This window comes from Nelusetta ayraudi, unplaced genomic scaffold (assembly GCF_046127955.1).
Source record: "Nelusetta ayraudi isolate G7.1 ecotype Tasmania unplaced genomic scaffold, CSIRO-AGI_Nayr_v1 ptg000063l, whole genome shotgun sequence".
Taxonomy (NCBI): domain Eukaryota; kingdom Metazoa; phylum Chordata; class Actinopteri; order Tetraodontiformes; family Monacanthidae; genus Nelusetta; species Nelusetta ayraudi.
In genome coordinates this window covers 5,035,077-5,060,770 of record NW_027466113.1, presented here as the reverse complement: position 1 = coordinate 5,060,770, position 25,694 = coordinate 5,035,077, and the positions used below count along the sequence as shown (strand labels likewise).

The 25,694-nt window shown below is 47.5% G+C and overlaps 1 protein-coding gene across 1 annotated transcript; it reads right to left on the bottom strand.

Moving 5' to 3' along the window:
• Positions 1-1,288: 1,288 nt before the first annotated feature.
• Positions 1,289-24,865, bottom strand: clcn1b (chloride channel, voltage-sensitive 1b). Its single transcript, XM_076041264.1, has 23 exons — positions 24,390-24,865; positions 16,822-17,050; positions 15,562-15,693; positions 15,257-15,385; positions 15,022-15,155; positions 14,532-14,609; positions 11,230-11,308; positions 9,655-9,780; positions 8,904-8,988; positions 8,559-8,660; positions 7,950-8,034; positions 7,262-7,417; positions 7,066-7,135; positions 6,869-6,979; positions 6,180-6,393; positions 5,951-6,084; positions 5,298-5,479; positions 5,130-5,211; positions 4,934-5,019; positions 4,624-4,671; positions 4,398-4,502; positions 3,491-3,577; positions 1,289-3,092 (listed from the first exon to the last, which is right to left on the bottom strand). Exons 1-23 carry the CDS (start codon positions 24,438-24,440, stop codon positions 2,616-2,618), a joined length of 2,982 nt encoding a protein of 993 aa, XP_075897379.1. The 5' UTR covers positions 24,441-24,865; the 3' UTR covers positions 1,289-2,615.
• Between the last annotated feature and the right edge of the window lie 829 nt (positions 24,866-25,694).

Genomic DNA, 25,694 nt, shown 5'->3' with positions numbered 1-25,694 from the left:
CCCCCCTAGTGTAAGTCAGAATAAGCGCCCTGGCCGAGGAAGCGGTCCGCTCTCGGCTGACCCACCTCCACGTCGAGGGCTCCTGCTTATCGAGCGGCCGCAGACGGGCCGTCTCTGCGAAACGGCGCTTATTCATTTATTTATTGAGCTATTTACTTGGCGGGGAGGAAAATGTGACACACTGTACAGAGTCTCTACTGTCATGTCGGTATTGCAACCCATCTGGAAGCAGCGTCCTCGCTCCTCTCGATGGGCGGCCGAACTCTTCTTCCTCTTCGAGCCTCGCGGTCGTGGGAAAAACCTCCAGAGTTTTGTGAATACCAGGATGAAAAGAAAACTGCTTCAATGTGGGTTGTTTTTACCCGTTTGGCTTTTCTTTTTTTTCTTTTTTTTTTTTTTTTCCCGTTTATCGAAATCTCAATGAATGAATAAACTAATAACAGTAAGCCAAATATATTTCTGTGGATGTGAAAGTTTTCCTGGTCACATCTCGTCTCTGTTATCGGACAGATTTGAGATCAGTGGAGCTCCGCTCTCTTGTCAAATACTGCCATCTTCCAAACGTTGCAGCAGTTTGTCCGCAGGCACGACGCTCCCAATCTGCTTCTGTTCCTCTGCCTTCCTCCTCTCCGTTTCTATCTCTTTGTATCCGTTCTGTATATCTGTGTTTGTCTAAATGTCTCTCTCGGTGCACAGTGAGTGGTAGTCTGTCTTCTTTTTTTGATTTTTTTTTTATTTTACTGGAAGAATCACTGCCTAAAGATACAAAAGAAGAGAAAGTAACAAGCTTCCACATTAACCAAAGGGGAATTTGCGGCAATCAGACCTGTAACTTGGATAGATTTCGGAAATGTGTGGACAATAAATAGAAGAAGAAAAAATATTCAAAATCACTGAAAAACTACATAAGATTGGCTTTTATTTGTGTGCCACTGATGATGCAAGTGCACACTCGTGACACACTCACCTATGCATGCATGCTTGTTGGACAGTTCTTCCACACGGCCCCCCCCTTCTCCTGGTCTTCTGTCAGCGCCTCCGTTTCCCCTCCTCTCCCCTCTCGCACCTCCTGCATGACGGAAGCTCCTCCAGCTCCTCTACCTGTCCCCTCTTCTTTCCCTCTGGTGGAGAAAGAGCAAATAAAAAGAACCAACAAAACTGGATTCCTTGTGCATGCATGTGTCAATATCTCCTCCAGTGTGTTCATAGTGAGGGCTCCTGCACAAGTCTTTCATATCTTTCCGAACAACTTTGGCAGCAACCTGCGTCGGCGCTCGTCCCCACTGGTGCTTGTCAGACAAAAAAAAAAAAAAAAGACAAAAAGACAAAAAGACAAAAAGACAATGACCATGAAGTACCTGGCAGCGTTGTAATCCAGCCTGTCGCGCTTTTCCATGTAACGCTCCTTTCCAGTTATTGTCAGGGATTCTATGTGGGTGGAATATTCATGAGGAATTCTCATCTTCTGCTTGTCGTCAAAAGACTGAAATGGAACTACATTGCACTGATTTTCAGGTTCTCATCTTCAGTCCTGGTCTCCAGTGGAGCAGCCTGACATCAGTAATTATCAAAAGACTCTGTAGAACTGCAGAGAACGGCATCATTTCTGCCTGACTCTAACTCAGCCAAAGCTTTGTTGGGCCTTTAACACGTTTTAAATGGAACAACAACGAAGCGAGTTGGTCTCAGAGGGGGGAACCGACCCATGGCTGGGTTGGGTGGTGGTGGTGGTGGGGTTACTAATCTGGAGATGTATCAGTGCTGGGGGAAAAAAAGTAGAGCAAATGAAAAAAGGAACAGACTTTTCTCATTGATGCCCAGTTAATTGCACAGCACGTTTTCGTTTGAGAGCGTTTGTAAAAGTCATCTCACATGATATGAGAGCTTTCGTGGAAGAAAAATCATTTGGATGGATACTTCACTTTATATGCTCGGTCCAGACAGTCGTTAATACTGATGTAACGCAGCTGTATCGGAGGCCGAAGGGTTGCACTGTGGTGCAGCTCTTGCATCACAGTGTGCAACAGCTACGAGACCGCGTCGAGCGGTTGCCTTCGTTCTCACAGACCCGCAAGCACAACAGTGGTTTTTCTAGAATCACTTTTATTTGTGTAAGCCATTAAAATAGACTAGTAGACAATTTTAAAATGTATAGTCCTTAAAAAGCACATGGTCGGTAATAACGACTTAGATATTCACCGTACAGCAAATATATGATGAAGATCAGGTCTTACAGTGAGGCCCCAAACACTACGAGTCCACGTGTACGATCTCTTTCACCAAATAATCAATTATTTATACTCATTACTTATTCATAAAAGTGAGATTTGACCGGGACTAAACACTCTGCCGTCGGCTGATTCATCGATCACAAGTGCTTAATTAATAAAATGATCCGACGGCAGCACATAACAAACAGCACGAACTCTCTGTTGGCAGTTCAAAAGACGCAGGAAGGCACCTGAGATTTTGAATGAAAAAAAGGAGCAAGAGCATTTCTGCAAGAGTAGAAAAAGAAAAAAGTCCAAGTTCAACAAGTTTCAGAAGCGCACGCCACCCTCACCCCCCCCATAGCAGCTCCGCCTCCGGGTTAAGAGGCCTCCGGTCGCTCCAGTCTATATGGGCTCATCCGACTCCTCGCTCTCCCGCTCCTCCAGCAGGGACGACAGCGTCAGGATGGGGCTGCTGGGCGAGGCCGGGGTCACGGGGGGCGACGGCGAAGCCGGCGAGGAGGAGGTGGACGGAGAGGAGGGGGAGGGGGAGGGGGAGGAGGTGGCGGCCTCCTGCGGAGCCCCGCCGGCTCCCTCCGGATCACTGCCGGCGCCGACCGAGGAGTCGGCCTGGCCGTCACACCCGGCAGCCCCCCAGAGGGCGGAGGCCCCCCCTCTGGACTCCTCCGTGGACTCCTTCCCCACCAGCTCGCCCTCCCTCCGGCCGCCCTCGCCCCAGAGCTCCCTGTCCCTGGTGGGGGAGGAGGGCGAGGACGAGGGAGGCTGGTGCTTCTTGGCTTTCCGACTGGCGTCCCTGAAGCTGGCCAGGGGCGGGCGGAGCCGCACCCCGCTGCGAGTGGAGCCCTCGATGGCTTTCTGCAGCTGTTGGAGGAGGAGGAGGAGGAGGAAGAGGAGGAGGAGAATGGGGGGAGGACAGGAGAGCTTAATGCACAAACAGAGGCAGAACATAGAGAGGAGACAGCGCTTATTCAAGTGGAAGTACATTTGATAGCTGAAGACAACATCAGTGATATGCGCTGAGGGCAGTTACAGGAATAACTGACTGAATCAGAGCGTAAAGGGTAAAAAAAAAAAAAAAAGAAGAAGAAGAAGAAATGGTGCAGTGTGTGACAGAACGGCAGCCCACGACATGAGATCATCACTGCGCATCTAGCCGGCACGCAGCACAAAACCAAACCTGAGATCAAACACGAAGCAATGCGAGATGTGATTTGTTTCTCACGCTGCTTTTAAAAAGCAGTGATATGAGGAAGAAGTACCTCCTTCAGCGCCACGACGCCCACCAGCTTCCCAATACTGGTGACATAGGCGTGACTGAGGCCCAGCAGGGAGAACAGCGTGTGTGTCTGAGCAATGAGAGAGAGAGAGAGAGAGAGAGAGAGAGAGAGACAGAGGGAGGGAGAGAGAGAGAGTGAGAGGGAGAGAGAGAGAGAGAGAGAGGGAGAGCGGGAGAACAAGAAGAACATGATCCAGTCGGCGCGAACGTATTCCAGTGTGACGGCCGTGCCGAGCTCGCATGGCCGAGCTTGTAAACAATTTCCATGCGAGTGAGAGAGGGAATGAAAAGGCTGCGCCGCGTGAGTCACAGCGTGAAATTCAACATTTGGAGCTCATGGTCATATATGGGCAGGGAGACGCACTGAGGCATACGTTCAAAAGAGAAAACGCATGAGGGATTTGGGCGGCGGAGGACGGTGGGAAACCTGCTGGTATGTCTTCAAAGAATCACTCACTGGCCGCTGAATATCTAAGGATGGGTGAATCAAAAAACTATAATGTATATAATACATAAGTCTTATATTGTTGCTGCTATCTATATCTATATCTATATCTATACATATATATGTATGTATATACAGTATATATACATCTGAATATATATGTATATGTATACAGTAAATATATACATATATACACACACACACATATATATGTAGGTATATATACCTATATATATACATATTTGTGTGTGTATAAATGTGTAGCGCTTTGTTGGCCCTTCGACATGTTGTTTTCATGAGAGCTTCCTCACTGCATAGTTCCATTAGCAGAAATGAGAAGGGAGTGTTTTTTTTATGGCAGCTTTCTCTCTTTGCACGTTACATTGTGTTCACATCCTGTCAGAGTGACAGCAGCAACAAACGGTGAAGACAATTCCGCGGTCACCTTGTGCAAAGACGTCCTCTCCACCAGCTGAAACGGCGAGGGGTCCACTCGGATCTGCTCCATGTCGATGGCTTTGTCCAGCTCTTCCTCCTCCCAGGCTTTGATCTGCGTCAGCCGGTCAGAGAGAGGCGGGAGTGTCAGATAAAAACAACCTCCCGCGTATGATATGGAGCGACATCACACGGAACATTTTGGATTGGCAAACAAAAAAGCAAAGGTGCAGCACCTCCTCCGGTGACATGTCGTCAGCCAGCGGCGGAGTCGTCGTCGCCTCCTGCGGAGAAAAAAAAAAATACGACAAAAAAAACACGGTGCAACGAACGGAAAATAGCTACGCAGGCGGTGACAAGATGAGCGCTGACGGTTTCACCTGCTGCACCACATGTTTGCATCAGGTCAGTGGCCTCCCATCGCATTAGTGAGGTGGCCTTAGAGGAAAATCTCTCGCCGCTGATTTGAGCTTTTTTTTTTTGGCGGCGGAGGCGGGGTGGGTCACGACAACACAAAATCAGGTCAATCTGAGCGCCATTGAGTACCTGGATTTCACTTTGGCCTGAGGAGGAAGTGGAGGAGGAGAAGAGTCTCTGCAGAGTCCTTCTGACGGTTGCCAGCTTGCGGTTCTCTGAGGAGGTGACGCCACAACCAGAAAGAAGAGAAAAACGAGGCTGGGTTTGTCTTCACGTGGTCGAGGGCTGAGGGGGTGGAGGGTTAGGGGGTCAAAGGTCAGGTCACCTGAGCCTGTGTGGTTGGTGGAGGGCTCCTGAGACTTGGAGGACGCCGTGGGGCCGTTACGCTCTTCCTGCACCGGTGCAGCCTGCGGAAGAAGAAAGAAAATCACGGCTGACGAGAGAGACAAAGAGCAGAATGTCCATGGTTTGTCTCCGGTTTTCCTCCCTTCACCTTGTCCCTGCTGTCCTCTCGGCTGCCCTCGTCAACAAAGGTGAAGGACTCCCAGCTGACCTTGGAGCCCTGACCCGGGGAGCTCTGGCCCCTCTCGAAGACCCTCCTCTCGGGTGAGAGCCACCAGTCGAAGACGGCCTGAAGCTCCGTCCTCTCTATGGAGCCCAGGAGGATCATGGATTCTGCAATGCAGTCAAGCAGTGTTGTGGAACAGTGAGACAGGCAAGAAAATGCCTGATTTTCTTCTTTTTTCAATGCTGCTGGGATGTAACTATTGTTATGTGTGTCTGGTGCACATTTCGCACAGAAATTTGCTTCTGGTGTGAACAGGAGGGCTGCGGGCTTGCGTGCGATTTTCATAAGCCTTTCTGTCCCTTTTATTAACCCGTAGTCGGCCCCTGTGGCCAATTTCTGGTAAGATATACTTTACTCTATAGTGTTAAAACTGCCTTGAACACATGCAATTCAAACCACGATTAATCACGGTTAACTATGAAGATTCTGCGATTAATTGAGATTAAAAAATGTATTGTTTGACAGCCCTATGCTAAACATATTTTTCAGAAAGTCACAGGTAAAAAAATGTTATTGCAAGTTCAGGGAGAGAAAAAAGGGAACATTGAATTGACCCTTCTTTTGTCCTCGAAGCTGACCTTTCGAGTCCACCAGAGGGATGGTTTTCAGCGTCGTGGTCTCCAGCAGTTGGTTGAGTTCCCGATAGGTGGAATGGGAAGACAGGAACTTGACTCTGCGCACCATGATGTCCTCAACAAAGATGTTATACTTGCTGCGGGTACAGGGACACAGCAGTGAAAGGACTTTGCCCAGTGGCCGTGGTAAAAAACGCGAAACAAGGCAGAGTTGAGAACTCGTCTGGTTTACCTGATGTGCCCGAGAGCCAGCTCAGGCAGGTAGGGCAGCTTCTTCACCTGGATGATGGAGTCATAGAGGGACGGCTGCAGGCCCTGAGCCACCATGTTGGCCAGGATGACTGCCACCATCATGGGCAGGATGTGGGAGATCTGGCCAGTCAGCTCGAAGCAGATGACTGCAGTCGACACAGTGTGAGTGACGGCGCCTGTCATCGCTGCTGCACCTGCGCGGCAACAGATGTCACTTCAGGTCTCCACGCTGGCCAACACATGTTGACTTTAGTCGTCAAAAACAGAGTTCATGGGTTTTTATGAGAAAACTGTTAAATATATTGTGAAAAATTATATACTATAGGGAAACTCAGTGTAATTATTTTTACAGCATTATGATGATGATTGTGATGATGCCGTTTTTATTTTTTTAATCAAATAATTTCTTCAATTATTTATGCAAGCGTTGTCTTTACAAATCTTTCTTTTCCTCGAAATACGTCGATTCTGGGTCCACACCCTCAAACATAAATTTACAGAGGCCTAATTTTACAAAAAAAATATATATGCTACTATTAAAATAATCTCATATTTTGGTTAAAACGAAGGTTGTTCTTTCAGACGTTATCCGATATTTCTTTATTATCCAGCATCCAGCACATCCCTCAAGGTCATTGGGGACAAGAGCGCTAGGACGTGCAGACTGACCAATAACAGCATAGCCGCCAGGCAGGATGCGGTAAACTATCCCATCAAAGAGGATTCCGTTTGGGAAGAGGGTGGCCATGATCTCCCCGATGAGACGACCAAAGGCAGCCCCTGGGAGAGAGTGAGAGAGATACTCACACTTTAAGACAAATTGGACGGCAGCACAGCGGGAGACTCCTCTTACCAAATCCTCTTACCTAATATGAACACTGGCATAAAGGCACCCGAGGGAATGGGCATTGTGGTGGAAACTGCTGACATCCAGAACTGCGGCACACAAACAGGACGGAGGTGGGATTGGGGCACTTCCGAGAGAGATTTATAGCGGCTTTTATATCCGTTCTGAGGCGACACCCACCCTACTGTAGACACGCAGGGGAGGAGGGGAGGTACCTTCATGACGAAGAAGAGGAGGAGGATGATAAAGACGCTGACGTGAGGGTGGAGCCAGGCGGACGAGTGGCCCAGGCCAGGGGGGAAAGGAGATCCGGAGATTTTGGTCCAGGTGAAATTATCAAAGAGGGAGTTGATGCACTCCCTGGGCATGAGCTGGACACACAACAGGGTGCACAATGTTACCAGAAAACCACAAACAGGAGAAAGAAACCCAGACATTTTCAAAACATCGTGTTTAACTGTGCAAATCCAAAAAGGCTGAAGAATTCAACTCACAAAGGGTTTTAAAATGATGAAAACTTGATTTTTAAAGTGTTTAAAGTTTCTTCAGTTCAGACTGGTCAGCTGTCACAGACACAAGGGAGAGCCGGGGCCGAATTTATCATTTCTCACTGTCAAAATCGGACTCCTCTCATACCCACAATGCAACTGCAGCCAACAGTGACAGCCTGGTCAGAGATTTGGGTGGTAACGGCAACTGGCCTCGTCTCAAGCTGTCGCCTGCATGGGGTTTCTACGCAAGAATGTTCGGCAAGGCTTGCGGACTTTTGAAAAAAAAAAAAAAACATAACAAAAAAAAAAAAACACTCATGTCGCAAAACCGCCATTAGTGTCCACAGTGCAATGTAATGCATCCTGATGAGTTAGAATCAGTCAGAGAGTGTGAGAGGAACTCAGTCCAAACCTCTCCAGCCATGAACTGTCCGAATCCAGGAGGGAACGTGAAGGTGGCGATGATCAGCGTCACAGCACCTGGGTAGATCAAACGGCTGGGGAGCGCACGCACACACACACACACACACACACACACACACACACACACACACACACACACACACGCACAGAGTCATTCACAGGAGGCTCTGTGTATTCTCAGAAACATCCAATGAGGCAAAGCGATGCCTGCCACAGAAAAAGAATTCTTAGTGGGAGTGCGAATCATCGCCGAATCTGTGATTCTCTGCTGTTTCACTCCTCGCTAATGGTGGAGACTAATGTTCCCTGACTGCTGAGATCCGAGAAGAAAAGTGAATCTCTGCATTGCGAAATAAATAAATAAATGAGCAAGAGCAGGCTGAGAGCTTGTGGAGGCTTTACTGCTGCAGTCCCGGCCCGACGTCGTGAGACTGATGAGTTCTCAGAGTGAAGCCGAGGAGAATTAAAAAGAATTGGCTGAATGGCAGGCAGACATTTGCTGCAACAGCGCCTATCTGCACAATCACCACAGTTAATGAGCACAAAAGCCACAGCAACAACTGATGTATGTTTGTGTGCGCGTGTGCTGGAGTCTCACTGTCTGGTGAGGAATCGTGTGAGCGCCGTCGGTCTTCTCATGAAAAGAACAACCTGCCTGTTCAGGTAGACGAAGAACGCTCCCAGGAAGCCACAAGAGATCCTGCAAAGACCAGAAACAGCCGGTTCCTGCTTTGTTTGAGCCTGAAAGATTTCGATAAGTTACTCTGCAATTTAAAAATTGGCTTAAAATGGAGCACAAGCCATTAGAAAATGTCCAAACGTCGATTAATCCGACGGTGAACAACTCATTTTCAGACTCGTTTAAATGGTTCTTTATGCTGGATTGATTTTCAAACATCCATCATGCAAAAAGGCACACATGGGCATTTATACATATTCCCACCCGATTATTGCAAACGCTGGCAGCTCCTGCAGGTCGAAGGGGAAATCCATCCTGAAGTTAGTCTTGAAGAGGGCTGTGATGGTGACTGGGAGACAGAGACAAGCGCAGCAAAGCGCGTTAGAGCCTAAACAGCGCACGGCTCCTCCACCACCACCTCTGTGCCTTCTTCATCTCAAGTGCCAAAAACACAGTAAACCCTGAGAAACAAGGCCAAGCAAGTGGGAGATGGTATTACACAGCATTTACAACGTGATAGTTACAGTGTAATAATAAATATTTTCGCTCTCGTTAAATCAAGGTGGAATCGAGGCAAATGGAACATGTGGTGCAGAGCTGACAGTTTAAAACTGAAACTTGTAAAACTTGTAAAATCCTATGTAATATTTAGCTTTTTTTTAATTAACTATAATACAAAGAGGAGAAGACAGGAACAACAAACTCTGTTCTATTTCTTTATGGGCAGCAGCTTTTATCTATGGACAGCAAAAATGCACCATATATGGGCAAACAGGAGGGATTTGGACGCAGGTATTACATTTCCCAGTGCTGGGGAACTGTGAAATACGGACGCTGATGACTTTTAACATTTCCAGTTTATCTAAAGAAGAAAATATTACTGAGCTGTCATATTCCGCTACTTTACATAAAATGCCGGCTCAGCAGTGTTCCACAACTTTGTGCGTGTGCGCGCAATTGTGTGTATGTGTGTGTGTGTGTGTGTGTGTGTGCGTGCATGTGTGTCGCCTCTCACCAGCATCCTTGTTCCACACAGAGAGCACCCTGAATATGAAGGCACTGAATGTGGCGGCGAAATATCCCCGCCAGTAATTCCTCACTGCAAAGTAGGTAGACGTGACCTCAATACTGAACAACACCCCTGGTGGCGGTGAAGGGAGAGGAGCAGGGGAGGAAGAGGATCGGAGATGTGGGGGTGGGGTGGGGGGGGGGGGGGAGCAACCGGGATGGAGAGACGAGGAGATGGGGAGGCAGATGAGAGATGAAGGAGAAGAAATGGAGGGAGAAGACAGAAAGAGAAGAGAGGTTAAATAAGCTGAGCTAAAAAAAAACACTTGAAGAGGAGGGTGTAATTATACACAACGGGAGAACCACAGGGAGTCGATACTACACACATACACACTCTCACACACACACATGGATGCACTCGGCATGTAATGCAATAAAGTCAATATTAGCATTGAAGGAGACATTTTTGTCTTTAAAACAAGTGAAAACAGCAGATCTGAAGACATGGATGGAATGAACAAGACTTGTGAGGAAGAAGAAGAAGATTTTTTTTTAACCCGTCGCAAACGACTGGTAGCAGCTGTTAATGATAACTCATCACGGCGGTGGCAGCGAGAAGCTCGCGACTTCTGTGTGGTTGTTGTCTTGTGCACAGGGTCCTCCGCCTTCCAGCCGCAAGACATTGGAGTTTGGCTGATAAATTGTCTGCACACGTGAGTGAGGGTGGGTTGTTTGTCTCCCTGTCTAGCAAGACTTCACCCCAACACTGCCGAGACTCCCAGCCACCACAGTACGTGGTGATTAGTGTTATCACGGCACTGGATTTCAGACTTCAATACGATATGTTGAGAAGTATTGATTTTCGATACAATTTTTGGGCGGGAGATCGCGCTGGAGTCTGTACGTTGAGTCTCGCTTTATCGATACTACGGAAAAGTCATATTGAACCGTTTTTAGTTTTCAATATCGATATTTAAGCGATATATCAATATTTTTCACAACACTAGTTTGAGGATATTTGAATGCTCCTGTGCAGATTTCTATGAATGATTACAGTCTACACTGACTGGTCTGACCTCAACGTAGGAACAAAAAAAAAAAAAGTCAACTGCAAAATCTCAAAGTAGAGCCTGACGCTCAAATATTTATCAATTCATTATAATTTTTTTGCTTTGACCAGCTGCCAGTTTCGCTGCTGCTTCATCGGCTGCCTCAGGAAAACAACCAAGGGAGCTTTGCCATGAACAATGGAATAATTGCTTTCACATTTGCCCCGTCAGATATCAAAGTTGCTGCGTATTACTCATCTGTTGATTAAAGGGAAACGCCCGAGGCCTTCAGCAGAGCCACAGACGGCGGAGCAGTAAAATTCACTTCTACGTTCCTTTTCCCCCAACTTACAAAGGGGTTTTGGATGATGGCTGCAGTCTCTTTGATCACTTGAACCGAGCTGAATAAAGCTGTTTCTAATCAACGGCAGGCTGAATCGTGACGCTCGTGCCAGCACGCGGTGGTTTAAAAACCCCGTCGAAGGTCAGCGGCTGTGATGGTGTGAAGCGGGTGAAGCGGGTCGTTACCGTACCTCCGAGCGGAGTGCCGAAGCAGCAGCCCACACCCACGGCACAGCCCACCGTCAGAATATCTGTGTAACCATAAGGGTTCTACTGACGCAGGGAACAGGGAGAGGGCAGGGAAACACAAGAGGGCAGCGTTGAGAGGGGCGTGAGGGACAGCGAAGGGGGAGAGAGGTGAGTCAGCGGGAGGAATGAGTGAAGGAGTGTTAAACAGAGGAAGAACGTTGTGGAGGGTGAGACAAAATGCGGGGGGTGGGGGGGGGGTGGGGGAGGGGTGATCACAATAGGGAAATTTGGGAAGAAGAGCAAAAAGGAAATAAAGTGAATAAGTTTAATTGACTGCGGGCAAGATTTGGTTACACAAATTAGGAAATTGCAGAACAACAGATTGTGAAAGGGTGAAAGCGCACAGCAGTGAGGTGCAGCCGACTTTGCCAGAAGCTTATCGCAACAAAGCAGACAAAATAAAACATTTCTTTCTCTACAAAAAAAAAAATCTCCTCATGATGTTTTTCAGCCTAATAGAATTTCGTGAGTGAAGGAAAGAAAAGGGAAGAAGGAGCGCTGCCTGGGTCCTTTGAAGAGAATCAGTCAAAAAAAACAGGTGCTCTTTGGTTGGGTTGTATTCATAGAAGCTGACAGTCAGTTAAATCCTTGCACAAAAAATGAGGAGTGTGCAAGTGAAGTGCAGGATGAGAAACTGAAAAATCCAAGGCAACTCTGTTGCATCTAGAAAACGAAATGGCTACACAGATTAATCTGCCACTCAACCCACCAATTCTGATCAATCGGATCGCTTTGTCTTCCTGTGTGCATTTTGTTTTTTTGTCACATCAGAGTACAGGGCTGCCGGGTGGGAGGAATTCTTTCAGTCCATTAAACTCCAGAACAGCTTTGTGGATTACAAAATGCCACCAGAGACTGAATTTACCGAGTGGAGAAGCGAGAATTGCTGAAAATTATTTCTTTGTGGGGAAGATCCTATTCGAGTATGACTGACCTGAAATGATGAGGGTTCAATCCAATTGCACAGTTGAGGCATTTGTGTATTATTAGCCGTCTTATTTTGTTGTATTGCTTTAATTATGCAGTTTGGAAAAAAAAAGTGAGAGCTTGCAAGGGCTCTGAGGCAATTTTTGAAGAAAACATATTTGTGTTTTAGTACTCATGTTCTCTGATGCCTCCAGTGGAGCTGCGCTCAATATTGATTCATGTGTAATCCATCACTGCAGACTGAAGATTCCAGACTGAGGCCCTGGTCAAGGGAAAGGCTTCAGATTTTCAGAAATACATTTTTATATTTTCTAGTGGGAAGGAAGGCAAACACTCGCTCTCACAATGAGGAATATAATTAATTAAAAAGATAGTTGAGAGCCAGTTTGCAGGATACAAAGACTGGAGTGAGATTTCAAAGAGTAGCAAATATATTCTAACATATTCTCTTTTGGAAATGATTCAAGATTGTATATATTTTGTGGCTGAATTTTCCATTTCTGCCCAGGCGCCTTTAGGAGGCAGGAGGTATTTACTTTTCACACCACAGCTTAGCTCATAATATCTTCTGACACATCCTAGGGATGTATTCATTCATCACAATAAGCACAGCACACATCTGAGGACACTTTCATCCTCCTTTTGTAGCCGCCGACCACACACCCGTGTCCAACCTAATCAGGGGGAGGGAAAAAAAAAAGAGAGAAAGAGCAGGCGGGGCCGAGCAAGCGGAGCGCGACTCGCCTCCCACAGGGGCAGCAAAACAGGTGGCCACTCCCACGGCACACGCACACACCAACAGGTCCTGGTTATGGACGCCATTCTGGGGTTAAAGGTCAGGGTGGGTGGAGACAGAAGGCGGGAGGGCGGGGTTTTGAGGTGGAGGGGGGAGGACGCAGGCAGGGATGAATGAGAGGAGGGAGGGGCCAAAGAGAGCGGGGGAGGAGGGAGACAGAGATATGGGAGATCACAGTTAATACACATGCCAGACGTTACAATCACACTATTAATATAGAGAGACACAAACACAGACGAGTGGTATGGGGGAGCAAAACACAGGCACAGGAGAAATAGGCTGGGGTGGGGGTGGGGGTGCGGGTGGCAGATGAGTCATAGGATTCCCACACTGGACCCTCGAAAAAAAAAAAAAGTCACGTTGACAAAGACCCAACACTGTGGCGGTGACAGTCTGGAACGTGAAAATCATGCCAATGGATGAGTGAAGGACACATTTTCTGTGTGTTTCTGTGGTCAACCAGTTATTTCTAAAGCAGGACAGACGTTGCATCACAAGTTGCACTAATGAAACTAGACTGTAGTGCGGTGAAACGTAGTGCGTGTTGGTAACTTAGCCTAAAAAGATAATTAGGTATCTAGTATTAACTCAACTCGCCACACAATTCCTGTGTAAATTCTCAGTATAAATGCTCTGTCGCTTCTGCTTTGTCCCTGTACGCCATTTGTGTTGTTCCACACTCAGTTTTTCCCCCCACGATTTTGCTCTTATTAACAACACAAAGAGGTTTTGCATACTTCTCAATGCCAACCGCATTTTGTGCCCTTGTGGCCTCTGACTATATGTGGCAAGGTACAGAGGGCCTGGGCGGGCCTCGGACCCCAGACTCCCGCCTTTACCAGTCGGCCAAAGGGATGTCCCCTTGGCCAAGTAGCCAGAGCACATGATCTATTGGAGGCATAGTGCCAGTACCATCAACTGTCACATATATACTAAACAGAATTGGACTGCGCTATCAGGAAGATGATGTAACGATGCATAGTCAAGCTAAACTCTGATATTAGCGCAACAGTTTGCTGACCGACGAGGTCTTGCAGGAATACGTGACGGGACCGCCGTCGACTTAAGAGTGTTTAGCTGCAGCTGCAGCTGGCAACAAAACCACGGAGTCTTTGCAGCCCTCTCAACTGCTGCTGGCTCCAGATGACATCATCACCAATGCAAAACGGCCACAGTCGGGCTTGTAATTATTTTTGGCACCACACTCATACATAAAAACAGAGTTGGAAAAATGTTTTGTCCGTCTTCATTTAAGCCTGTGGTTCAACTACAGAGTGGTCAGCCGTGCAAGACGTCCCCTGAAAGTTGTAATTAGGAGGCTACAATTCAAACGGCCTCAAAAACAGCCCCAAATCTCAAATGCAGACGCTCATCTCGTGTGTGGAAACCCTGTGAATTACACAAAAGGCAGCAGCGAAGCACATTTGGGGGAACAGCAGCAACAGCAGCAGCAGCAGCAGCAGCAGCAGCCGTAGCAGAAAAGTTCATGTCTCCTGGGCTCTGGTCAGGGCATCGGCTTACCTCGTAGACACCAGAGAAGATGGACATGAACCGGCTGAGTACGGCCGCACAGATGCTGGCAATGTGGACAAACGGACCCTAAAGGACACGGGAAGAAGCAAGAACAGGGATCAGTGCATCCCGCAACCCTACACAGGTACCGCTTGTTGTCTGCAGGCTAAGGAGTCTAAACTAGGACATGTTGCATCGGAGCAAATAAATCACGGTGTAATTGCCGGACGTGACAGTTGCCCTGCTCCTGTGATGGCGAGAACGAATGAACTGCTTTTCTCAGGGTCTGAATAATTTTCCGTAAATCCCGCGAGGGAGGGCGAAAGAAGAGGAAGACGACAGAGGATGATTTATTATCTGCGGGTGAAAATCTGCGGGAAGGTGCATCTTCGACTAGGGGAGAGAGAGGGGGAGAGGCGGGGGGGACGTGACGAGAGCGAGGCTTGATCGATGGACGGGGACAAATGCTGGAAGATGAAAAAAGGGCGGGTGCGTTTACTTCTTTGCCCACTGGCATGCCACTGCCCAGACCAGCCGTCAGCCCGATGACTTTAGCCACGAAGGCCTTGAGGGTGAGATACTCCTTCAGCACGACTCCTCTCAGGATGGTTTTCAGCTCTGGAATACCGGAACCTGCAGAGGAATTGACATAAAAAAAAAAAAATAAAGGTTTTTGTCTGAAGCTAAGATGAGAGGCGGCGGCGGCAGGACTGGCGGGAGAAGAGGAGCTTTACCAATGGCCTGCGGGGAGACGAGGTGGCAGAAGAGCGAAGCGAACACCACCAGGATCATTGGGTACGTGACCCAGGCCAGGTACTGGAAGGGCACGTTGCCCTTAAGCTCCCCGTGTATCCACTTGTAGGCTGAAGGAGGCGAGAGGCGCAGGAATATACAGCGAGCAGAGAACAGAGAGCGGCACAGCAGTCGGCAAAAATACACGAATAAATGAACCGAATCCCGCACGGAAACCTGAGTCTCCGATTATGAAGCGGAAAACTCTGACATGAAAAATGGCCCCGACCTCGGCCGCCTGCGTTACCTTGGAGACTCTTGGCGCTGGTGTAGTCCATGCTCCAGCTGACCAGCGCCATGGTCAGCCCCAGGAGGACCAGGAAGATCCAGTCCTCCCCCATCTTGGTCACTATGTAGCGCCGCACGCGGGCCAAACAATCTGGGCAAAGGGGAGAGATTGATGATTCCTCTTCAACCCATTTATCTCGATATATAACCCCGGCCGCTCATCATAAAGCCTGCGAGGGAACCACTTATGTGATACCAGGAGAGTCATCGCACTGCAGCTCATCGCCCAGCAGAAACTGCGAGCTCGTTTGCTCGGTTGGTTGTTGTTCTAGTTGCTGCTCTGGCGGCAAATAGGCTTTAAAATCATCACAATCATGAGACGTTTTAATGTTGGATTTCTGAACTCTCCATGTGAAGTCCATTTAGCCATACAGCCCTGCTGTATCCCATATTGTCCCAATAATATGTGTCAGAAATAATAAGTGAAAGGTCTGCTCAATAGTTGGCTGTTAAAATCAAATACAGGTAAATTTGATTACAACCAAAGTCTGAACAAACAAGTGCATTATGGACATTACAGAAGAGGATTAGGGCCACACGAAGAGAAAAAAATTAAGGTAGAATTTTTTTTAAGTTTCCAATTCAAGAATAAAGTTGAAATTTTAAACACAAAATTTCTGGAATAAAGTTGACGTAAGAAAAGACAGAATTTCGTGAATGAAATTGAAATTTTGCAATCAATGTCAACGTGAAGTAAGTCAAAATGTCAAGAATAAAGCTAAAAGGCTCTGCGCGCAAGTCTAGTGGAGTACTTCAGTTTTCGCCAGTGTCCTGATTACTGTGGGTGAACCTTGTGGGTTGCACCTTTTTTCGGCAGTTTACTTTAACTGTGGGTCTTCCATCCAGTCTGCTCGCCAATTTCCACTTTATTTGCGTCAACTTTATTCATGAAATTTCTACTTTGTTCATAAAATTGCGTCTTTGTTAACATTGACTTTATTCACGAAATTCCGACATTATTCACGAAACTTAAAACTGGAAATGAAAACTTAAAAAAAAATCTCCTTCCTGTAATATTTTCTGTCTTCTTGTGGCTCTAATCCTCTTTCCTAGGACGTGAAACTTGGTATAATATGGAACCTTAAATTGGAATTTAGCAAAATTAGATCATAACCAGCTACAACAACCTTGACACTCTCTTTCTGTCTTTGCATTAAAGCGCAGAGGTTGTGAAACTACACAGCCCCACTGGGTGCACTGTAACTCGTCCACTGGTCACCTTGGCATTTGGAGTAGGGCCGCGAGCTCTTGGTGGAGGAAACATGGCTGAGATGTGACTCCAGTGGTGGGTGATGCTGCTGCTGCTGCTGCTGATGATGCCGTCTTCCGAGGCCTTTGCGGGCCGCTCCGCTGTCGCCTGCCTGCCGCCTCCATTGTCGCTCTGTCAGCAAACGGGCTGCCTCACGACGGGCAAAGTTCCCCAGCTGCTCCCTGTACTCGCCGTACAGCTGTGGAAGACAAGAAGGGTGAGAAAAAAACCAAAACATGACCGGCCGAAGTTAAAATCATTAAGAGTCTGGACAGAGTTGGAGGGAGGGACGAAAACAGCTGATGGGGACGATATGGAGCTACACAAGCTCAGTATGTGCAGTGTGTGTAAGGGTTACATGGATACACACACACACACACACACACACACACACACACACACACACACACACAATTTTAATAACCTGGCAGACAGAAATAGACGATGCAGGGAGGTAAAAACCCTGAACCCTCCCCAAGAGGAGGAGGCCGGGGCTGGACGGTAACCAGAGGAAGAGCTCCTGGAAAAGAGGACATTTCACGACTTCCCCTTTCCACCCGGAGTGCACTTTACACCACACACACACACACACACACAAGCAGTAATCACGACGCTGCCGCAGTCAGAGGGCGATCAGTTTGCACCGCGCTCGTTAAAACGGTGGACGCCGTAAAATATTGCCGCTCTGGCCGCGGCTCCGATGTGCAACTGAAGCCTCGCGGATCGCATTCGTCCCACCACCACGCGGCTGCAGCACTAGCAGCCCGAGCTGGCTAGCCGGCATACATTTATACATTTCTGTCTCATGTTCACGCAGGAATGGAGAGCTGACACATCCAGACACGAGGCCCAGCAGCAGCAGCAGCGGCAGCAGAGCTGCGACTAGCGGGTAACTGTCTGTCTGCGAGAGCAGCAGGGTCAGAGCGTGTCAAGTGAAGGCAGCAGAGGTTGTTGGTAATAAGGGCAGGTGGGCAGCGGCAGGTAGTCGGCAAAAAAAAAGAAACTTCCTTTGCAAACGCCGCGTGGTGCAGCAGAGGTCACGCCAAGGTCAGGGACGCCTCGGGAAAAACGTCAGGTGCAAGAAGACATCTGACTGTCCTGCACAGGAACACACAGTCTGATCATCAAACTAACAGCCTAATGAACTCCTTTAAACTTGCCTCCTATTTACTTTGGCAGCACCAAACCTTTCAAGCAAAAAATGACTAAAATAATGACAATGATGAGGAAAAACAACCTGCTCTCAACTAAATAGTCGAAACACATTGTATTTTTCATCACACCTGCAATGAACATTTTCCAAACTATCCCTGCAGCAGCAGCTTGCTCTCTCCGTGGCCATGCATGCATGCACAAAGTCATCAGCACATCACAAACTGGATCCAATTTCATTTCATAAAGTTTCACTTCCAATTTCATTTCTGTGCCACAATACAAACTACATTTTGCTAGTTGTGTATTGAGTATTCTTAAATCTTTACTCTTTAAGCGCAAATAAGCCTGCAATTTTTGCAATTCTCAGCCATTTTCCAGTCAGACACCTGCGGAACTACGCATCCAGGAATTTTGCTCCATTTCTTTTTGTCAGTGTGACTGTCAAGAAAAGAGAAGTCTTCAACAGCAGCGCCACACGATAGGTTAAGGTGATCAAATAAAAACTCACATGTAAGCAGGAGAATCTTTAAAAAAAAGTACAATATTATATATGTATATACATATATACATATATACATATACATATATATTGTTTATATATATATATATATATATGTATATATATATATATATATATATATATATATATATATATATATATATATATATATATATACATATTAAAAAAAAAAAAACACTGACATGGGAACCAGACGGAGCCTCTGGTCCTCCTGGCTCGACCTGTTCCTCATCACCTCCCTGCAGGACGGTGTGAGAGCAGCTCTGGTCCTCCTCCATCTCCGGTCCTGCTCTCCAGACAAGAGCAGCATCGCCAGCGCTGCACTACACATTAACACCAGAGCTCCAATCCATCAGCATCATCAAACAGCCTCTGGCACCAGGCGCTGTCAAAACCAGGGACGGCCGGCACACGCACACACACATGCACGCACGCACACACACACACGCACACACACACACACACACACACACACACACACACACACACACACACAGGGTGGATTCTGCCTTCAGCTTTGCACAAAAGTGGTAAAAAATATAATGCATTTTCAGTGGTTTAAAGTGTAATTTGTGCTTCTTCTTCTTCTTCTTCTTCTTCTTCTTCTTCTTCTTCTTCTTCTTTTTTAAACTCAGGCTTATGTTTTTGTATCTGTGAACCATTCATACATGAAATTAGTCCAGTAGATGGTCACAGCTGATCGCTTTCTAAAGGACAACACAAGGATTACATCCTCTGTGGGCTTGTCTTTGCGTCTAATAGCATGTAAAATTATTGCATTAAAAGATCAGACTGTGATTCTCCTTTTCTGTGGCATCTATTGACACTATGACTGCCATTTGTGGTTCGTGTCTTTTTGGTATTTTTTAGGCTGTAAGTGTATTTTGCCATTAGACGTGACAGCGTGAGAGAAAGCCGCGATTCGTCCGTGACGGACGGACTTTGTAGCTCCGTCTCTCGACACCGTGTTTAACTTGGTGCCGGCGTGTGACCTTCAATGTCTAGTACAGGGTCAAAACGTGACATGAGCCCCAACTTTCACACGCTTCTCGCCGCGGCCCTCGCTCCAAGAGCAGCAGAGAACAAACCAGCACCTCTCAGACACTTTCACACTCCTTTTGAATATTTCTTTTTTTCCTTACAGGATGCATAAAAAGGAGTCGTAGTTTCTTTTCAACCGCAAGAAGTCAAACTTGTGATGCTGTGCTTTTTTTGCAGTCTTGTGGGACAAAGAAAGATGAAAAAAAAAAAAAAAAAGAAATGAAAGTCATTCCTCTGGTGACATCGCCGGGAACACAATGGTTACACAATGCCGATGAGCTGTGGAGAGCTTTGAACATATTCATGGGTGTCGGCTTCATGGGGCTGCTTTAACAAGGTGAGACGACTTTAAAAAAAAAACTAGATAAAGAGGAATTAAAGTCAAAAGACATGGCAAACAAGTCTAGAGGGACTCAGATTTGCTGCCTGCAGTCACTGTTAGAGCTGCTAATAGGTGGCCAGGTTCAAGGACAGTGTGACTTTGAGAATTAATTAAAAAAAAACATAGAAAAAATAAGCGTGCATTCCTCCTGAGAGGAAACCAGCACTGTACATTCATATTCATATATCTACATATATCACTGTGTGTTAGTGTGTGTTTGTTTGAGCAGCAGCAGCAGCAGGATTGAGTGTGTTTGTCAACATCTTTTATTAATGTGTGCGCCTGTGTGCGTGTGTGTGTGGCAGCGAGTAAGCCCTTACAACAATATCGTCCTGTCCCCCAGCACAAGGTTAATGATTAAATCTGACCTGCCCACTGATGATAGATCAGGAGATTACCCCCCCCCCTACACACACACACACACACACACACACACAAGTCTCCCCAATCCAACACACACACTTGCATGTAAAATCTCCATATGCATACCCTAATTAACCAGCACAAAGCGCTGTTCGAGCTGTCATGTTCTAATTAAGAGCCGTCAGCACGCGGGGAAAAAACACAATGAAAAGTGCATTATGCAGGAGTCAACACTGCAGTTAACACAAAGTCATGCAAGGAAGAAAAAAAACGCCCTCCCCACCTTTGTCACGCAGAAATCAACCTGAATGTACGACAATGCAGCCAAAATGCGCCTCTCTCGGCTCAAACCGACGAGAAGAAGGCCGAGCCGAGGCGGACGTGAGCTCTTACCAGGAACTGGTCGATGTTCAGAACCGTTTCAAAAGTCTTGATCTGCTCCCTCATCTTCTCCGCCGCTGCAGCCGCACTTTCTGCTGCTGCTCTAACAGACTGAGTATTTTTTTTCCCCTCCCTGGATAATCTTTGTCTTACATCTGTCCTTGGCCGTGCCTGCCTGGGTGGGAGACGCAGGCTGGACCTGCTGCCTGCTACCTGCCTCCCCTGACGGCTGGCCAGTCCCGGTGACGGACAGGTATGACCGCTGGAGCACGTATGACACGGGGACACCCAGAGGTTAACGCAGACACTTGAGGCCTGACAATAAATTGTCAGCAGCTCTTAATTTTTCAGAGGGGTGGATTCTGAGCCGGGACGGTGATCCTGCAGATTCCTGCAGCCCCATCAAGAACTGTAGCGGGCAGCCAGGACAAATCCGGCTGAAGTAATGAAAACAATATGGTCCGACCTGGTAGTATCAACAACGAAAATATTCAGTGTTTTTTTTAACGTGTACCTGTAGAAAACACAGAACAAGTGTGTCTCCTTCCTTTTCCTGCAGCATGGCACAATGATCTTAATAGATATGAATAGGTGCCCTTTGTGACATCACAGAGGTCGTTTTCCCCCCTCCGAGACTGCCTCTGTGTTTATCCCCTTTCAATCATGTGGAACGTTTAGACAAGAACTTTTTTACTCCACTGAGTCGATGATGGAAAAAAATGTAAGAACAGGTTCAATATGGGCCCTATAAATTATACATTACATTCTGGACCACAGGTTCATCACTGATGGGTATCCTGGTATTCAGCCTGATGCATGCTGGGATACGATGACCATTATTAGGGTCCAAGCCCAAGCAAGACTGTTACTTTGGTAAATTGAACTGATGAGATTTCCGACTCAACAACGATTCATTAAAACGCTCATTTAGGGCATTTTTCTCAATCAACAGTTGTGTTCTTGTGACAGACTTCTCGTGACAAAGTTCATCTTCGCTCTGTGTTCATCTTAACCTCTACAGAAAAAAACAACAAAAAAAACAATTAAAATCACAGGGCAGTTCTTTGTTGCGTCAGTTCGGAACTTTCCCGCCTGTGACCGAACTCTCGTCTTCAGACTTCCACCTTTTCCTCCCTCTGGACCTCCCAGCGCCCCTCGTCCCGCTCCGTCCATCCAAACTCCTCCCCTAAGGTGAAACCTTACTCGTGGATAAATTTAGCGCCGGTGTGACCCAATGTTCACTGACACACTTCTCCGCCACTCTGCTTCTCCCTCACGATGTTTATCTCCCCCTCGGATCGTCTCTCCCACCGGGCCCCTTGTACAGACAGACAGAGGGCTCCAACCTTTACATGAAAAACAAAGGCAGGTTGCTGACACTATTCCAACTGTCGGCGCCGGTGATGCAGCCGCTGACAGCCGGATGATTAAATGAGTGCCACCTCAGTAATTGGAAAGAGGCACGAAAGCGATCTGCGATATCAGGCGAAATGTAATGTTTCACATCGCAGTCGTTCCAGCGCGCAACGAGGTAAACATTATCCCTTCAAGCGGTTACACGGAGACTCGTGAGATCGGTTTCACTGCTGGGACATTCTGACACACGTCTCCTCACACAGCCACACTTATATCCACCTCTATCCAGTAAACTGTGGCACACAACCGGCAGCATTAGAGCAGTTAGCAATGTACAGAATGGAGCATGCACACACACACACACACACACACACACACACACACACACACACACACACACACACACACACACACACACAGATATCTGCCCTCAGCGACTTGCTGGAGAGTGGCTGTCAGCGTGGGAGAGCTTCCACTTTCTTTAAAGTCAAGGGTCAACAGCAGCCGTGTGTCACTTGGAAGTAATAAAGGCAACTTTACAAGCAAACTAATTGGCAAGAAAGCATGTAAAAATACATCAAGACATACATGTCAAAGGTGGATCCGTGTGGTCGTCGAAAGACACAGACCACCTCAAAGGAGGGTTTTATTACATAATTGTGTATTTTAGAAATAATGCCTCAAATGTGTTGTTCACTTTATCTAAGCATAATTTAAATTAATAACTACGCTATAGAAAAATAAAGGCCACTTATGTTAATTTGGATAACAGCTCATTTAGATTTATTAAAGCGAAACATACAAGACAGGGCTCATTGGTTCCCTCTAAACCATCTTATTGTTTGTTTTGATAATAACAGTAATAATGATGATGTTTTTTAAGCATGTCAAAGGTCAAAAGTTTTTTATTTGTCATTTCTAGGTACCAGGTTAAAAGCAGATGCAAAGTAAAATAATTTCAGTCAGAAATTACATAAATGGATGTTGAACAAACTAAGCCCAGACCACTTTACACCTTCTCTAACAGACCTGGAGAGAACCCTGACAGACTACTCACTGCAAACAGTTAAAACAGACACACACATGCAGACCCTCAGCACTCATTCACACAGTTGGACCGTCAGCCTGAAGCTGCCATTTCCTGCTACTGGCCAATAAACAGACATTCTGCTCTGGACAATCTATTAACAGCTCCGCACTTAAACTCCTCAAATCTTCCAGGGTTCTAATTTCCTCCCTCGCACGCACGCCATCACAGACTTCACACCTGGGAGATGTGAGACGCTAAGCCATGTGAACAGAGCGGATAATTGAGATTTCTTATTTATATCTGACCCCCGGGACGCCCGCAGGGGAGGGGGGAGGAGGGGTTGCAGGGCCCGTCCATGGGTGCTGAGATTTGCTTCGGGCAACCGTCCATCGTCTCGAAGGAGACGGATAAAAGACACCGTGACTGATCCTCCTCACTTTGTCAGTTGCTCGGGCTGCACGGAGCACATTCGTGCGTGAGCGCCACAGCTGCTCACGTATCTGTCATTCACTTGTGTTACTCTTCAGCGGCGCAGAAAGTGACCTTTAGACGCCTCGGATGTCGTCGGGATGCTTCTCACCGGTCGAAGGGCGGGTGGGGGGGGGGGAGTCATTCTAGTCATGTATGCACACAGAGCAGGTGTGCACGGATTAAAGAGTCTTTTTAAAAAAAAGAAAAAAGAAAAAAGACGGAGATGATGCTCCTGAGAAGAAAGTTAATCATTTCAGATAAGCCTTGTCACAGCAGATGAACGGGAGGATACGGTGACATTTATCTGCGTGCGTACATCTAACCTGTCTGCATACTCGGGTTTCCTCTATATTGGTATTTATATCCACCGGCACATGAAAACAGTAATGGCTCGCGCAGGCAGCACAAGGAGAAGCTCAAAGGACAAATTGCACGAAAGGAGTCTTTTATCGAAATAGATCAAAATCCTTGAATAATGCAGGCAGGAGCACGTATCATCTTTAAGCAAGTGTTTCAGACCGTGGGCGCCGTGAAAGCTGCACACACTGTCTGTTAGATAAACTTTTTTCTTATTTTGAAAACGGATCCAAGACGTTGCTCGAGGATGTAATGACGATAAAAACATAGAGACGGTGAGAGGTGACAAGGAGGAAGCGGCGAGGGGTTAAGTAACGGGGAGAGCCGGAAAAGAGTCAGGTGGGCAGACGGACAGACAGGCGAGAGAAGGGAAAGGGAACGGTGCATGGGGAGGAGGGAAGTAAGAGGTGGAGGGAAAAGAGGTTTTAAGTCAAGGTAGAGGACAACAGGCGAGGCGACGGGCAGAAGATCGAGGAACCTACCAGGGTCTGTTGGTATCTCAGAGCCTTCCTTTGCGACGCATCTGCAGCCATTGACACGCTGTCACTGATCCAAAAATAACCCCGCTGGACACCCCAGCATTTCCAGCAGCGCCGGCGGGCCACACCATACACAAGCTTACACCCCCCACCACCAGCACCCACCACCTCTCGTTATATGGACAAACGCGTATACGGTCCGCACTTCGAGGAAGACATCTCGGAGGAAAAAGAATAGAAAAAAACACCTCCTCGCAAGTTCACTCACAGATTTGAAAAAAAATAAAAAAAAACACAAGGGGGGTAAATGGAAGGGAGCAGATCCCGTCCGATCTGTCCGAGCTGCTGGTCAGACGGCCATCCAGAGGCTGCGGGACGTCCGGCCGCGCTGGAGAGGGGTGGGAGAGACGCAGGGACGCAAGTCAGACAGGCGGACAAAGCAGAGCAGAGCCTGATGAGGCAGTGAAGGACGCAGCGCTTTCCTTTATTAGAACTGCAGACACCTAATAACACACACACACACACACACACACACACACACACACACACACGACTTGTTGCCCTTAGCAGCACACACAGTGCCAGCCAGCCATTAGAGGTGTGTGTGTGTGTGTGTGTGTGTGTGTGTGTGTGTGTGAGAGAGGAGTGTTCTTGTTTGGACAGGGAGATGGGGTAAGGGGTGTGGAGGTTAGAAGGGCACCCCCCACGTACACACACACACACGTACACGTACACGCACACCAGGACACCAGGGCTGCCCCCTTGCAACGTGAGCAGGAAGGTGCACACGACACCCCAATGACAGCTCACACCTTAGCGGCCAATGATGCAAGGCAACCCCCCAACCCCCCTCCACCCCCTCACTGACACTCACATGCTGAGGCCAGTCATCCCCCTACAGAATTTTGTTTTGGAAAATCACCCCCGCCCTCCCCCGAATTGCGCCCCACTGACAACCAGCCCAGTCCCCCCCACCTCCTGACCACCACCCCCACCAATGTCAATGCCATCCCAAAAAGCATTACTGCTCCCATAAGCGTCCACTCGACCCGGCAGGATCTAACGGTATGGGCGCCGAGGCCTTGGCAGTTTGACCGGAGCCGTTTCTCCCCTTTCAGCTTTAAACGTCTCACACTCGTCCACAGACTGATGAGACAGTCGGTCGGCCATTATGTGACACACACACACACACAGAGCCAGATCCCCGTTAACCCCGCCCAGCTTTGTGGTCCACACGCCACTGCATAACAGCCTAATCTCGCAGGAGGCCAGCGGGAAAATGTGTTACTCTGGCCGCCGCCGCCAGCG

Bases quoted from the DNA above. Each gene is read 5' to 3' on its own strand.
- clcn1b (XM_076041264.1), bottom strand. From the start codon at position 24,440: ATGGCTGCAGATGCGTCGCAAAGGAAGGCTCTGAGATACCAACAGACC. The intron at 17,051-24,389 runs GTAGGTTCCTCG...TGTCTTCCACAG, and splicing joins TGAGATACCAACAGACCCTG to CTGTACGGCGAGTACAGGGA. The intron at 6,394-6,868 runs GTCAGTCTGCAC...GTTGCCGCGCAG, and splicing joins TGGCGGCTATGCTGTTATTG to GTGCAGCAGCGATGACAGGC.